The 16,086-nt window shown below is 38.0% G+C and overlaps 1 protein-coding gene across 1 annotated transcript in view; it reads left to right on the top strand.

The window, feature by feature from the left end:
• The first annotated feature begins 2,545 nt into the window (after nt 1-2,545).
• LOC139141677 (ralBP1-associated Eps domain-containing protein 1-like) overlaps nt 2,546-16,086 on the top strand; it is a 95,412-nt gene continuing 81,871 nt past the window's right edge. Inside the window, exon 1 of the mRNA XM_070711262.1 lies at nt 2,546-2,885. Within this exon, the coding sequence (XP_070567363.1) occupies nt 2,736-2,885 (150 nt within the window). The 5' untranslated portion in view covers nt 2,546-2,735. The remainder of the gene's footprint in view (nt 2,886-16,086) is intronic.

Here is a 16,086-nt window from a genome sequence, read left to right as displayed (position 1 = left end):
GCCGCTTTTTAAAAACAGCGCCCTCACATGGGCATTTTGAATACCAAAAATGCCCCTTTGACCATATATGGGCATATTTAGATTACAGGTGACTCTATACCTTTAACAGTTCCATTCGAGTTTTTAGAAATCAATTAATCATTCTCTTCTCTCATCCTTTCAAGGATTTGTTCTCACGGTTTCTTGAAAGTTTTGTGGATTAAAGAAGAATGAACCTCGGGGACAGATATTCGGACTCTGAAACTTTTACAATAATGTTATGGTTTACCACATTCGGGAGCTCAATTTGAAGCTCGTTGAGTAAATTAAGTTTCACGCGCGATGACAGCCGGGTTTAATTTTTGTGAAAATCGAAAAAAAATAGCAAATATACTTATTTTCTATTTACGCATGAAGGCGGCCGCTTGAATTTCAAGTGTGAGTAAATGTCTGGTTATTTGTTTTTCTGGTACAAAAGTTTTGACAGTGACACCTCATTTTTATCCTCCGTTGATTTCGAACGGGAATGATTTAAAGCTTGAGCAAAAAATTAAGTTTTTTAATTTCGATGCGAGTGCTACCTAACGCAACAAAGTTTTCCTCTCGCCAAATACACGCCCCCCCCCCCCTTTTTTTTTTACAAAGAGCGGCGTCATTGTAAGCATTTTACGATGAAAATGCTTACGTTCACGATTCAATTTGGTTATTTCTATATGTAGTAAAATCTTTCCGACCTGGCCGAAGGCCGAACCTGGCCCAGGTACTGATGTTTACACCAGTCAGTCCCGAGGTTCGGTGTTCAGCGCAGCCTCAAACTTCGATCAAGGGCCTTCGATCGACTGTCTAAGCAACGCTGGGGGTCACGCGTACCTGTGGTCCCGATACATATAACGTTTGATGGACATCTTTTGTTGTCAATGAAATGAAACCTGAGAATGATCGGCCGATATCGTTTTTTATAGCTTTGATACGATCCATCAGACTTGCTTCCTGATTTAGTTCACACAGTGCTTATCGTACAGCATTGCATTGTACCATGGCCATGTTTGTCCCCACTGGAGATGAAGGAAATCAGCATAGACCACCCGGCCCATATTCGTCAGAGGTGCTCGCAGCGCCGTGTTGCCTGGCTGAAAAGTCAATCGAAGGCTGAGAGCCTTGTGAGGCCTAGTCCGATATTTGCATCCATATCTGCCAAACTGCTTTCGAACGATGACGTGGAGGATGGTAATTGCATGTATTCAAAAATGTTCCAAAATAGTTAAGATACAACACTTTACTGACACTTTGATCTCAAGAAACATGCGTCTATTTTATAACAACAGGAACACTTACGAGTGGTAGGCTATCAAGTTCGATGAAATCAATTCATCGGTTTATTGCCTCTATTTTCAGCTGAGTTTATGAATATCAGGATATCTCAGAAAACTAAAATATACAGTCCCACTTTTTTAATGCATAAATCTCACAAAAACGGTAAGTTTTATGTAAAATTAAAACCTATAAAACGAGTGAAGTTTCGGGATAATGAATTTGGAAAATGGGTAAGCTTAGGTCGGATCACTAAACTGAGTATACATGGAGATTTTGTTACCATCAGTTTTTATGATAGGACACATTGACAAATATATATTGCAAAATCATTAACTTAGGTTTTAATGAATTGATCCTTTTCCAACTGATTAAATGCATAAATTACGACTCACAAAAAACAATATGATGAAGCAAAGATTGAATGAGGGAAAGTTCTGACACCCACGATAGACCATTGTACTGTCGTTTGTCGATAAGCTTAGTTATAATTTTCAGCACGTCGGTATCATTTCAGGTCGTAAATTCAACACTAGACTCTTTCCTTTAGCAATCGTACTCACACTTACTATACTAGTATCAATAATTATATACCAGTGTATCCAGAAATACCAAGTGTACAAATATTGTGAAATAAGTTTGGCATCTACTTGAGGGTGCCTAGAAATAAATATTGAATAAACATCATTGCTTGGTATGCTTTTCACAAAATTGATGCAGAATGAATGAATGGAAATAAGGTGACATTTTAGTATGATTTAGTGTAGTGGAAGGGAATTGAGAGAAAATTCCAAAGTTCTCAACTATTTCTGTGAATTTAAATAAAATACACAAAATCATAAATGACTTAGGCCTAATCATGTCATGGTCTCCAAGCTAATTTTGTAAAACGGTTTTCTTTTTTGATATCGATATTGGTGACAAATTTCACCTTTTAACCCACCATGTCAAGGCACTTCAGCAATTTTGGATCTGACGCTTCGCTTCTCAATCATTTTGGTAGCGCAGTAAGCTCTCAGGCTACACAAATCGGGAAGTAGGCCTAAGCCTTATTTCTTTCAGTAGGGTTCTGCGAAGCATCTTGTTGAATATACAAACATTCACTTTTTAGGTATGTTCATGAGATGAATGTACAAAAGTTAAAGTCTGCGTTGAAATTGCCAAATATTCTTCGCATAAAGCAACGCCAGGAGAGTCGGTCTCCTGCAAAATAATCCGATTTGACACGATGGAAATTTCTATATCCGGGATATGGAAATATGTGACGTCATGTATAATCCAATATGGCGGCGGTCATGTACTTCGTGCGAGGAGCGATTCCAGCGCATTGGTGAAAGAAATAACGTTTATCTTGACTTTCTCTCTTTAAAATGCCCGAACTTGCATTCCAGCCCGCAACCTGTTAGTCTGAGCTCTTTCAAAGTTTTCTAGCCGCCGTTTTCGCCATGGAAGGGCTGAAACTCAGTCCAGCCGAACAGCAACTCTTCTCCGAGTGGTTCAACTCATGTGATGTCGAGAGCACTGGTAGAGTTGCCCCGGCCCGTGCGATCGATTTATTTGTGACCTCACAACTTTCTCGAGAAACGCTTCAACAGGTGAGAATGTCATTTGTGCCTTAAAATACTCTAATTGATATGTTCATCTCGCAAAAAGCCACCGTTCATTTCAGATAAACAATGCACGCACTACACGTCGGCCGCCGTTGAAAGAGCCCGCCCCCATATTGCACCCAACCCAACATAAGTCAGGTGTGACCTAGATATTCCTCAAGATTGCGGCTGCTATGTCATATTGCCCGTTTATATTTTAACGGTTTATGTGATAATATCATGTAACAGTTTAGGTGTTGTTATCGTATTTATCTCGAGAACTGTTTCATTATCACCACCCTAATTAACAAAGGCTTGCTATTGTAGTTATCTTCCACTGCTACAGTACATTGTAATGTTTACTGTTACAAGGGGGGCTTGGCCCGATTACACGAGGCATTAGCACTTAGATCGGAGTGCTCTGTCCTTGGATTGACAGTCCCAAAGCCAAGTATGAGAAGATCCATGGCTCAAGGCAGGGTGTACCCGAACAGACCAACTTTGTGTGACAATTTCCCCAATCTAACAGAATCAGTTGTGCAGTGTTTATGTGTCTAATCAATTATTCACATCAGCCTCTGACCAGTTAGGCGTGATTAGTGTTTTTAATGACCGTGTAATTCTCAGATGAGTCTGATAGAGATCATGATAAAAGTATCTATTCTCACACCATGATTTGCATGAATCGCTAATGTGTTCAAGGTATAATGGTTCTGTGGCTTGTTGTTAAAGGGTGGCAGTAGTGATTTTATGTACCACAAACATATAAGCTTTGTGGTAGGAAGGAACCTTCCTACCTCCATGATATAAGGCAGTTTCTAAATCTTTCTGTGATTGATGTAAATAATGTGCTCCTTTAAGAGTTACAAATGTAAAACAATTGCACAAGGCCAGGCTATAGATTATGAGGGATGAAGATTGTAGCTTCTTTTTGCTGGACTTCTATGTGGAGTATTTAGGAGTTGCAAGCTGGCAAAATAGGGAGTGCATTTGAAAAGTAACAAGAAATTGTACTGCCAGTTTGTAATGGTATATGCACATCCCATGCTTGTGATATGAAAGGTAAAACGACACGATGGGCTGTCGAGTGAGTGTCAAGGTAGTATGTATGGTAGACAGTATTTGTGGCAGAAATACTAGTATTGTAATTTTGTGTGTTATCTTAAATGTACCCTGAACAGTCAGCAATGAAAATTACTAAATTGCAATATTTTAATTTTTCGTTGACAGCACTATGCATGATGTACTATAGAAATAACGGGCGATGCGCTGACCATTAACGTTTATTTGTGGGCAAGGGCGAGAGGAAAGCCAAAAATTAACGGGCGGGGCTTGCCGAGCCCGTTATTTTGGCTTTGCTCGAGCCCGCGCCCACAAATAAACGTAAATGGTCAGAGCGGAGTCTGTTCTTTCCATTATATTATCAGCGAACCCAAGAAAACTGTCAAAATTTCCAAAAATTTCAGGAGCGAACGACAACTGGTCCCCAGAAACTGAGCAATACGCGACGCACTGTCACACGCGCTGTAAAAAATTGGCAAATCCGTAGATATGTTCAGAAAAAAGTATCTCAACTTGACATACAAGTGCTCCATTTTATTTTGTGATCGATTATGATTTACGTTTCAGCTGTAAAGTTACGATACTTTGAGTTGTTAATCTTATTATTCATATTCATGGGCATGTAAACAAACCATTACTGTGTATTTGTGGTCAGTCACGTGGTTCAGCTTGACCAATCGAAATGCGACGGGCAGGGCATGGTAATATGATATATATTACAGCCCAAATATGAGACTATGTGCCCGAGGGCAGGTGACCATTTGCCCGACGTAAGGAGGGCAAATGGTCTCCTGCCCCGGGGCACATAGTCCCATGTTTGGGCTATAATATTTTTATTACATGCCTCTCTTACACAGTTTTCACTTAAAATATTTAGATTTATTGGCAAATGATAATCCAATGCCTTATTTCCATCTTAGACGAAAATCCGTTAACAATAGAATGATTTTCATCATCGAACGGCGCAATGATATATTTAAACTACTGTTATGCGGTTTATCAATTTTTTTTCTGTAAAAAATTCCACAACCGGATTTCCTGTGCAAAACATGAAATTTCGACAATTTACATAAAAAAATTGTCAAGTTGAAAATAGTTCCGTTCACTTTCAGTCCAATGATGACTATGCGACCTGCGACGTCATCGACGAGTTACCATTGAATCCTATGGAGCGCGCGACGTTCGATATACGAGGCATGTAATAAATGAATGTGTACAGGGTTTCCTATCACACAGTGTGTGCCCCACTGCCTGTTACGCGGTGTGGCTTGTCATAAATTACAGTGGCTTTAGATTTGATAAGTGTATAAATCAGAGTCTATCGTAGCCATGATAACTGAAAAGTAAAGTCACATGATAACTGAAAAGTAAAGTCACGAGTGAGCAATTATTTGCAAGGTTTACAAAAAATTATCCTCTTATTAATGTAGTCTTATATCTCAATAAGGTTTTGAAATATGTCTGTAGAGTGATGGAAGTTCTGGGACAGTTTCCCAGGACATTACCCATTCACTGACTCTAACCCTATCCTAACCCTAGCCTCGACTGATGGGATAACCCTGGACATTTACCCACTGGAAACTTAACCTAACCTTGTCCCTAATCCTAGCCCTGGCTGATGGGCTAACCCTAGACATCTACCCACTGGATGCTTTCCCTACGCCTATCCCTCACCCCAGCCCCGTCTCCAATTGAAAGGTGAACCTTGACATTTACCCACTAGATACATACCCTAACCCTATACCTTCACCCTAGCTCTGCCTGATGGGTTAACCATGGACATTTTACCAACTAGATAGAGTAGATACATACCATAACCCTATGCCTCACCCCATCCCTGACTATTGTAGTAACCCTGGACATTCACCCTCTGGACACCTTACTCTAACCCTATCCCTAACCGTAGCCTTGACTGATTGGTTTACTGTGGACATCCACATACTAGACACTCTAAACTTATCCCTAACTCAGTAACTGTTGCCCCAACTGATGGGTGGGATATGGCTAAGTCACAATGGTGGTAAAACGTCCAGGTATCTAGTCATTGAGACCATTCTGAGATCAGACAAATTCTGTTTAAATTTTGGTAAGTTATAATTTATATGAGTTCTAACAAATGTTTATGTGGATTGAATGACCCAGTATTCTCATCTGAATGTACATGTTGATGTGCACGCAACATGTTTATGAAGCATTTTTTTTTTAACTCAGACTTGTGGATATTTTGAGAACTGTACTGATACTTTTGACTGGGAAGAACTCCGCTCTTGTTATTAACATGACATTGTATTTGAAGAGCGCTAGATTGAAATATCTCAGCCGTGTCCTGCATAATTCTTGTTTTTCCCTTCTGCCAGGCACATAAATATGTTAATGAAAGTTTCACAGTTTACTACTGGATTATTTATCACCATTGCTACAGGCAAGTTACAGGAACTATGTTTATACACATCCTTACAATGGCAGTGACGGTGTTCATGTGATCACGGTATGCATTGCCAATCAGGGGTACTGACTAGTACCCTACCAGAAGACAAAGAAGCTAAAATATTCCCACATATGGTGAGAATTCCATATTTACAACCGACATTGTTGTTACACAGTTTGAACTGTTTACCCAAGCTGTTTGAGGTCAACAAGGCACATTGGGTAGTGGATTACCCCAATTGAGGTCAATGTCAATCAACGTACACTTACCACAGGTACATTGCTGTGGAGTAAAGGCCATCAGAGGACACAGCTCTCTTCCAACTTCAGTCTACTATATAGATCCCCTTTTTTGAAAATAATGAGTGTATCAGCGCTCTACATGTACTTATGAAAAAATATTATTTTTGCATTTGGTTTCTACTCTATCAAATCATATTAAGTGCAACACCATTGATCCCTTTTCAATTGAGAAGTCAGCTTACTGTTTTATAAACACATGAAGTTCCTTCAATGTTTCTATACCCTGTTCTATGATTTCTTTCTGTACAACTCCCCAGTATAGTAGAAGGATGGCCATTAGTGTCTAAAGTCCAGATACTTTACAGTTTTAGCCATTAAAGTTGGTCTGAGACTTCACCTAATGATAAATATGTCAGCTCTATTATCTAGAAAACTTTTGCAAACCCTTACATGAATATTTGGAAGACTTGACATACATGTTTTCAGGGAAAAGGGGATGAAATTCGGTGTTGAACCCTAATCCTGCTAGACAGTATCACAATCACTTCCCCATCTGCCAGGTCATTGAAAAGTGGTATTGAACCAAATCTACATGTGTTTTCACCTACACTGTACTTGTCTTGGTATAGCATGTATGGTTGGTAGAAATCATGCTTATGTAAATATCAAATATTCAATTTTTTGTTAAAAGGAACATATGGGACTTGGTATGTTTCACTGGTTCAGACAACTTGACCTGATGGTGACATGTGACCTTGGCAGGATAAGGGTACAGTCAGTCGTCTGCCTTTCCTCAGTGATCTCTTATTAATCTAAACCGAGACTTCTAAAATGCTGAACCTTTCTTTTGACATTGTTATTGAAGTTTGGTTAACCTGGCAAGCTTTTTGTCAGTTTGCTGAACACTATAAACATATAAAGGTCATTAAATTTCCCTGATTGAATTTCTCTTATTGCTCATAGATGGACTGTATTCTTGAGTCGACAGTTAATAGTTGGGGAAACAGTTTTCAATCCTCTTAACCCTTTGCACCCTGACCCCCTGGTACTCCATGACGTCATCGGACATTTCTGTCCGAGCCGGGTTCAAGGGTTAATCTCACTATGAAAATACATGTGATATGGCAGTGGTTTCACTTCCTGTGTGTATCCTGATCATAAAACGTCCTTTTCCCATTTTTCACTCAAAGACCAATGAGCAACAGCACTTGTCAACTTTTCACATTATCTGAACTGTCATACTGAGTGTCCACTGAGTCTGCATTTATTGATAAAAATAAGCATGTTGACAAGCAGAATCAAGATACAGGGATTCTGCCTTGCAAATACTTTAACTCAGTCTGAGAATGAGCAAAGTCTCCATCACCAAAAATTGTATTCATAGTGTTTTGCTTCAAATCTCTTTCTAACTTTGGATTTTTTACCAGCGGACTTCGGTACATCTCCTATTGTTTATCTTTTACCCTTTTACCACTATAGTTTGGCCCAAACCCATCTTTATCAGGGGTGATTATGGACCTGTTTACAGAGAATTTGGGGTGAACAGGTTAATACAGGAAAATGTGATGAAACAGTCAAATAATTTTATAGCTGATTTTTTGAATTTGAATCTAAAAATAGAGCTCTCAAATGTTTTAATTCATTTTTGACCATGAATTTGTGAAAAATATTTAGCAGAATATGGTCACCGAAGCAACATTTTCCATAGAAGCATTTGCATCAAAGGCACAGGCATGTGAAAGCATTTTAGTAATTGTGTAATTAAGACAACTAATTTAGAAATAATGTTTTTCCTCAGTCAATTTACATCATCCATCGTTCTCTGTTCCATAATGCCAATGAGCTAGAAATCAAGATTCTGTGTAAAGTACCATTTTCCCTATTCAGGTGTAATCAAGGTACCTCATAGGTCCAACCAGGCCAGAGAGAAGAATTGGTGGGTTAGGAAATGGAATATTTAAATTTAGGCGAATTGAGGAGGGATTTGGGATAATAATATTCAAATTTATCCTCACAATAGTTAAACTATCATAGCGTAAGCACTACTACAGTAAGGATTGTCTGATACATAGAGATAGTGAAGAATATCACAAACTTTGGATTTGAATGCCCGAATGATCAGAAAAAAAAAATTGAAAATATGTATTATGTAGGATGGCCTCATGCTGGTGCGTGACAACCCATTCAGTATTAATGGTATTTGTATGTCACCATTCATAACTTTGAATATAGCATACTACAAAGCAAATGTAGTTAACAACTGATAAGATCCAAATGGTATGACCTCAATGACCCCTCATACAACTCAATGGAAAAATCATGCTATGCATGTCTCCTGTGGCATGACCTTTCCGGGTGTTTGATAAATTCATTTATTTGGGGTTTTTTTTATGAGATTTGAATTTTGCTCATGAGGGCATCATCACTTATCAAAGATTTTTATCATTGGTGAGTTATGTTAGTGTTTGAAATTCCTAGGTTGATTGTAAGAATATCCACTTGAGATATCAGGGGGCGTTTTATTTATGAAAATATTATTATATTATTGATATTGTTTTGAAGCAAGTACAGTAGGTTCCTTGGTGAGAGTAAGCAGGGAATGGTTAGTTCAACTTGAGAGTATAAGAGGATTCTGATTAAGTTTAACATCACGTAGGGTATGAAAATAAAATCAATGGCTGAGTACAGAACAAATTTAGGTGGGATCTCTTTCCGTTGAAAATGTACACAGCAATATTGCAAGTCTCTGTTTTATGTCAGTAAGATCTTAAATTGGCTTCACAAATGTTCAGAATAATCAAAGCTCCATTAGCTGTAAAAACAAGTATTTTGTGTGTGTGTGTGTGTGTAAAATACAGTATTTTGGTTCGACTCCAAAACTCAAGTTGAAATCTGTAGTGTTTATCTTGTCATTACAGTCTACATGAGGGTGTGTGATGCCTTATTTTATTGCAGACAACTGAATTCATGTTCGTTTGTGAAGAAGAATATTGCATAGTGTGAAAAATACACTCTGTCTGCAAATCTAAGACCTAGTATTTCAACGTACGTTAGGAGTAGAAGGAGGAAATGTTTATTTTCTTACAAAAATAATTAAGATATTACTTGTCATCAAAAGCCAAAGCTTGTTGTCCCTTTAATTAATAATTAACTTTGAAAGAGATACAATTTAAAAGCCAGATTCAGCTTAAATGGTGAAATGAAGTGAATCCAATTTTTCTGGATTTACTCTAGAACTGTGATTATATTTTTTTATTTATACCCTACTTTTTTGACAGACCAATAATAAAGATTGTTAAATGACACTCCTTAGACACTTCGTTGCAACACAGATTTTTTGAAGATCTATACTTTTATGTGGTCATAAATATTTTAAGGAATTTTCAAAAAGTAAAATTACTGTAATTATAATTTTTGCATGTAGAAGACTGATTTAAGTGAGAACTATAAATGCTGTATGTACCTGAACCTGAAACCTGATTTCTTTGATGGAACACATGCAAATTAACTGCAAGACCTCATCTGCAGAAGACTATCTTTCAACATGACTGTTTACTTGGAAAACTTCTGCTCGCAGACATCATCAGTGGAAAAAAATAATACGTGGACAGTTTGAAGAAGATTGTATGGTGGAACGTAATCCTGAGTCCTTTGTAATTGAATAATACATGTGACATGGCAGACCTAGTCCGTGTAATGTACACTAGCAATCAATAGATACATAATGTATTTTGAGATTACTCTCATCAAGGTTATGTGAGGAAGGCTTGTATTTCACTTTCATAACCTTTGTAAATTATTATATACGTAATTTGATAATGCCATGAAAACTTGCATCTCGTCACTCTTTCATATTTGTTTGGTAAAGCTATCTTCCTCATTGTACGGTAGAGATTCTGTGATGGCTGTCTCTTCGAGTTGGACTTTCTCTTTTTAAAAAAGACACTGTCTAAAGTGCAGAGTTCAGCCTTTACGTCTGAATGCTCTCCTGAAAGGTTAAGATTCAATCACGACTGATGTGACATTTAAAAACAAGAATAGATACTCTGATTATCATCAGGTCATGTTTTGAGTAATTTTGATAAAAGTTTGTGTGAAATATAGCACTGGTTCACAGGCCCACGGAACGTTTCGTAGATCGTCGTCGGATGGGAAGTGACTGACACTGTGAGGCCGAAGGCCGAACCTCGGTACTGTATAATACAGTACCGAGGTTCGGCCTTCGGCCTCACAGTGTCAGTCACTTCCCATCCGACGACGATCTACGAAATGTTCCGTGGGCCTGTGCACTGGTTGTGTCAGATGTATATTAAAAAGGACTATGCTTCCTGCTGGAACTTGAAAGGTTATGATCACTTGTGGTCAGCCTTGGTTGGTATTTGGTTTATTTTGGCCACAGTGAAACTACATGTACATATCATAGAGCATGGGGCAGCCAGTCGGGGTTGGGTTGGGGCATAAGTTCTTATATGATAATCAAAATAAAGCAAAGACAACACTAATGATTTTCTCTGAACTGGTTTGCAAGCCCTGGGTGAAAGGCAAAGCTTGTGAAAACAATTGGGTGCACAAGGTACAGCAGCTTTGATACTAAGAGTAACCTGAGTGGCCTTAGAGGCACCGAACTAAGAACTGATCACAACATGAACCCGTAGATTCAGTATTAATATTTGTCAGTTGTCTAAATACCAGTAGGTTCACTTGACCCAAATGGTTCCTCTGACAAGTGCAGGGAATTATTTTTGTTTTCAGTTCATTTGTCTGTCAGTGACATGTTTTTGTGTCTTGCGTCTCATCTGTAGTCCATGCAGCAGCCATTACATTTTCAGTTTTATTGTTGTTGTCATTTTATTCAGGAAAGTGACCTGTGGAAAATATCACTGTCATTTTCAACAGTTCAAACACTGGCAGTCATGGCATTGAGTATTTACTTTGTATATTTCAATCAAAGCCAAATCAAATATTTGTTTAAATGTGTGTTGTGTGTCCTTGACAAGATCCAACAGTGAGGCCATTGTTCCTTCAAACAAAACAAAATGTTTAATTTGAGCATTCAACAGAGTCAATAATTATTTGTTTTGACCATGCTTCTGGCATTGGATTTGCGTTTATTGTCCCTGTGTGCTTAGACTGTATTGCACATATACTGTATGGCATGCAATACTTTTAGGCTCGTTGTTATGATCAGTCATGTTCAACATTTTATCATTTCAGTCTACCGTATTATCAAGATTATAAATTTTGGACAGTGTAAACCACTATTAACCAAGATCTCAAAGTTAGCAACCAGTTTTCAAAATTTGAACTTCTGGTGAAAAAAAAACTTGTGCCATAATTGTGTGTACTGTTAATGAAAGCTAACAAAGTCTCACTGTAAACTTATAATCATGAATCAGCAAGAGGTTGAAATCTATGCATGATATCCTGAAGAACACAGTGCATCAATGTGTCACCATGGCATGGCCATCAGTCTTCTTGTGCAAATATACCATTTTTCCCCTCATATTTCATTAGGCTATGGAATAGTTTCTGAGTTCAAAACAGATGAATGGATGCCGGGCTACTGTTAGGTCCAAACACATTAAACCAAAACACACATATAATATTGCAGTTCCAACAGCTGTGACCTCTGACCCCAGCTGAAAGCCTGGAGCGACATTGAACAATTTGCCATTCACTTTTACAACATTCATCTTCATATCGAAATTATTTATCAAAGGGTGCAGTTTGTTACAAAATACGATGATTCAGTGATTTCTGCAATATTTTCCTCTGCAGTCACAACCTTGTTTACCAGTCCAAACCCACTTGATGGATGACAGTGGCAGCGTGGTGGAAATTGAATGCTCAAAGCGTCACATTTATTAATCAGGAAGATTGTAAATGAAGGCGGAGAATTTACCAAAGATAGATTTTAATAATGTAAACTGGCAAAGCACAGTGAGATTTATTGGAGCAACAGCAATTGATAATAGTAACACCCACAATTAGCTCCTAGTCATTGTAAACTTTTTAGACATTTTTGAGCATCTGGGTTCCATGTTCCATGAAAGAAGAGACCGTTAAAGTTAGTTACCATCAGTGCAATTTCCATTGCACTATAAAATATTTCATTGATTAATCATATGCTATTTATGTCACGCTGCCTGAAATACTTCAGGCGTGATAATTTAAATTTTAATTGCAGTGCTGTTTGGTGGCAATCATCCAAAATTAACACAGTATGCCCTGTCACGTCCACTTCTTAACTTAACATCCTAACATTTTCATGGGTATTGGATGTAATTCTTAAATTCAATTTGAATACACTGAGAGTAACTGCCCACCATGTGAACTTTAATTTACCATATTCATTTGAATTATGTATTAAATTGTTCGCTGCAACTGGCTTTCAGCAGAATTTTGTAGTTTTCACCTTTACATTTATCATCAAGTAAAGTGTAGAAACTTGAATACAACATACATGTATCCCCCAAAAGTACCAGGATGTAAGGTCATGTTGGGGTTACTGATACTGACTATCACACCAACATTTACTGGAGAAGAATCACAAGCATCATACAGAGGTCAAAGGTTAAATGCTGTCACCCCAAAAGCCATAGAAACATTGAAATTTGTCAGTAATGCATCATATGTGTGTATGGAAATGGGATGATTATGCAAACATACTGGATTGTGTATGTAGCAGCTTAGATACATAATATTTACAATGACTAACTTATTTGCATTTTTCAGTGACAACATTACTTCTCCATACAAGTCCAACTTGCAGGTAGAACTCACATGTACATTGATACTACCAGTAGTCAAAAGGTCAATGACGTTGCCTGTATGTCTCAAACTTTGTCCTGTGAATCATGTCTTTGACATCTAGTCTTTCTGATTCAACAGTCGCTAAGTTGTGCGTGTAAATGTATTCTTATAATTTTAGAACCAATGGTAACCCAGCTTTACAAAAACTTATATTTCTAAAAATATTGCTGCAAGTGCAGACATAGGTAATAGCTCAAGAAAATCCAATGTGTCATTGAGGGAAACAAAACTGACCACATTTGATGCAGCTTGATAGTCAACTGTCTCACAGTACATCTTGCATATAGCTGACTTTCTTTGGAGATAACCTTTGACCTCCGAAATAATCCCACAGTGATGGTGTTGCAGTGCAGTGACTGGTTTAAATTTCAGCACCAGATTGAAACTTGCGAAGGTTGAGTTTCCACTGATGTTTTGACTCTGACAATGCGGAATGTTTCTCCTTTGCCATGTTGTGCTTGTAAGTGGTGACCCGCCAGGCTCCCCAGCATAGGCAACTTGGCTTGCACATTCCCCACAGGGTGAGTGTAGATCTTGAGACTTAGGCCCCAGTGTAGATAGAATCCCTGTAAAAATACATCATTCCAGTAACATCACGATGGGAATGAGTTTCCTGATATTGCAATTCCACAGTGGACTGATTGATACAATTATTTTGCAAGCAAAGGGTAGGTATTTAAGATTTCCATGATGGATCACCAACCTCATTAACCAGAGCTTTATTCCCATTCCATGATGCTCTGCAGATGATCATGCCATCAGCTGTTACAGTGTAGAGGCCAGTGCTTTTCAACAATGCAATGTGTGTCATTTTCAAATTTGAAAAAAAAACAGGCTGTACCCATATGTACTGAAATGATGACCATAATACTATATACAGCACATCTGTTAAGCTTTTGGCAGTTACTTATGCCAGTGTGGTCTTATGACTTGGCTTTCAGAGTGAGTACTAGGTTTTCTATATGGGTGTATGAAGGCACAACAGGGTATAATATAGGTGTTCTAACAGCCCCTCGCTGGCTATACACTAGTGTGCCATGGTTCAGCACAAGACGGCATGGCCTGCTCAGCAATGCTGGTGAAGCTAGCTCTCTGAGCTAGGATGGCAACACCAGCCACAGTGTGTAGCCAGCAAGGGGCTGTTAGAGAGTATAGGTATGGTACAGCAGTCCCTTGTGCCTTTAGCTCATACTTACATGTAGCCATTTGTCACATCCAGCACACACTCATCATACAGGTAGGGTACATACTCATATGGTGACCAAATCAGAATTTTCTGAACAAACAAAATAGACACAAGTGACTGTTGATCACTCTATGCATGTACTTTCCTATGGAAGTCTTTAGTTGGTAATTTATACCATTACTGGGAAATGTATAAAACCTGGTTGGATGTTATGGAATGATAATATCCATTCATTTCTTAAAACACTGCGGTAACTCATCAGTGTTTTTGCTAAGGTTTGGGTACATAGGTAAATTGGTTCAACCAAGGACATACACGTAATGGTAGTGTGATGCTTGGTACTGCTGACTCAACTCTAAACAGTTTTACTTTTCCTGGAATTGGATAATCTTTGTAAATGTAATTCCCTTGAAAAGCTCCAACAAAAATGCTTGAATAATATGAAGGTTAAACATCACTAAATGTCAAATTTAATGCCAATTGAAATTTAAGAGTTAGAAAAATATTCCCTGCCACAGTATGCCGTTTGGTACGTAAACAGGCACTTTGATACAGAAATGTGTATCCATTAAACCAAGCTGTTATATCACCTGCTCATTCAGGTGTGGAACTTGAACTATTTATAGGTTATTTTTATCGTGATTGCCTGTCCTATCGATGAGATGATGTGCATATACAAGTATAAGTATCATTTCAGAAGGAGCAATGCATGTTTTACTTTTTTTTTCCTTCCACCTTGTGAGATTTTTCTGCCATTCTTTGGCATGTTCAGTATACAGGTACATGTAACTATGGTCAAAAAGAAATTTCTGTTGTAGAAATGAGAAAGCCAGTGTTCTGCTTTTGCTATTTTCTGAACAATTTTTACAAAAACTTGAAATTCTGTTGACTCTTATGGAAGATTTCATTAAACATTAAAGAAACCCCTAAGCATTTATGTTAGAAACAACAATACTGCATTTATTCTAAAATGTATTTTGGGACCAACTGTAATATATTGATAAAACAATATATCATATAAAATTTAGCTGTTGCTGAGCGACGTAAAAAGGGTTCTAGGACAAGTACCCACTGGGTATTAGCCAATCAAAGACTTTACCCTATTCCTATCCTTATCACAAACCAAATGGTTGATGGGATATGTCCCTGTAATATATGTCCAGGGTATCAACCCATCAAACACTTAACCCTATTCCTATCCTAAACCCAGGCCCAATTGTTAATGGGATATGTCCCAGTGATAAATATCCAGGATATTAAGCCATCAAACACTTTACCCTATTCCTTTCCTTATCTCGAGCCCAATGAATGATGGGATATGTCCCGGTGATAAATGTCTGGGGTATTGGCCCACCAAACACTGAACCCTATTCCTTTCCTTATCCCAAGCCCAATGGATGATTGGATATGTCCTAGTGATAAATGTCTGGGGTATTAACCCATCAAACACTTAACCCTATTCCTACAGTATCCTTA

The sequence above is a fragment of the Ptychodera flava genome, chromosome 10 (genome assembly GCF_041260155.1).
Source record: "Ptychodera flava strain L36383 chromosome 10, AS_Pfla_20210202, whole genome shotgun sequence".
NCBI lineage: Eukaryota > Metazoa > Hemichordata > Enteropneusta > Ptychoderidae > Ptychodera > Ptychodera flava.
The sequence above is the reverse complement of the archived record's forward strand: the minus strand, read 5'-3'. Positions and strand labels throughout refer to the sequence as shown.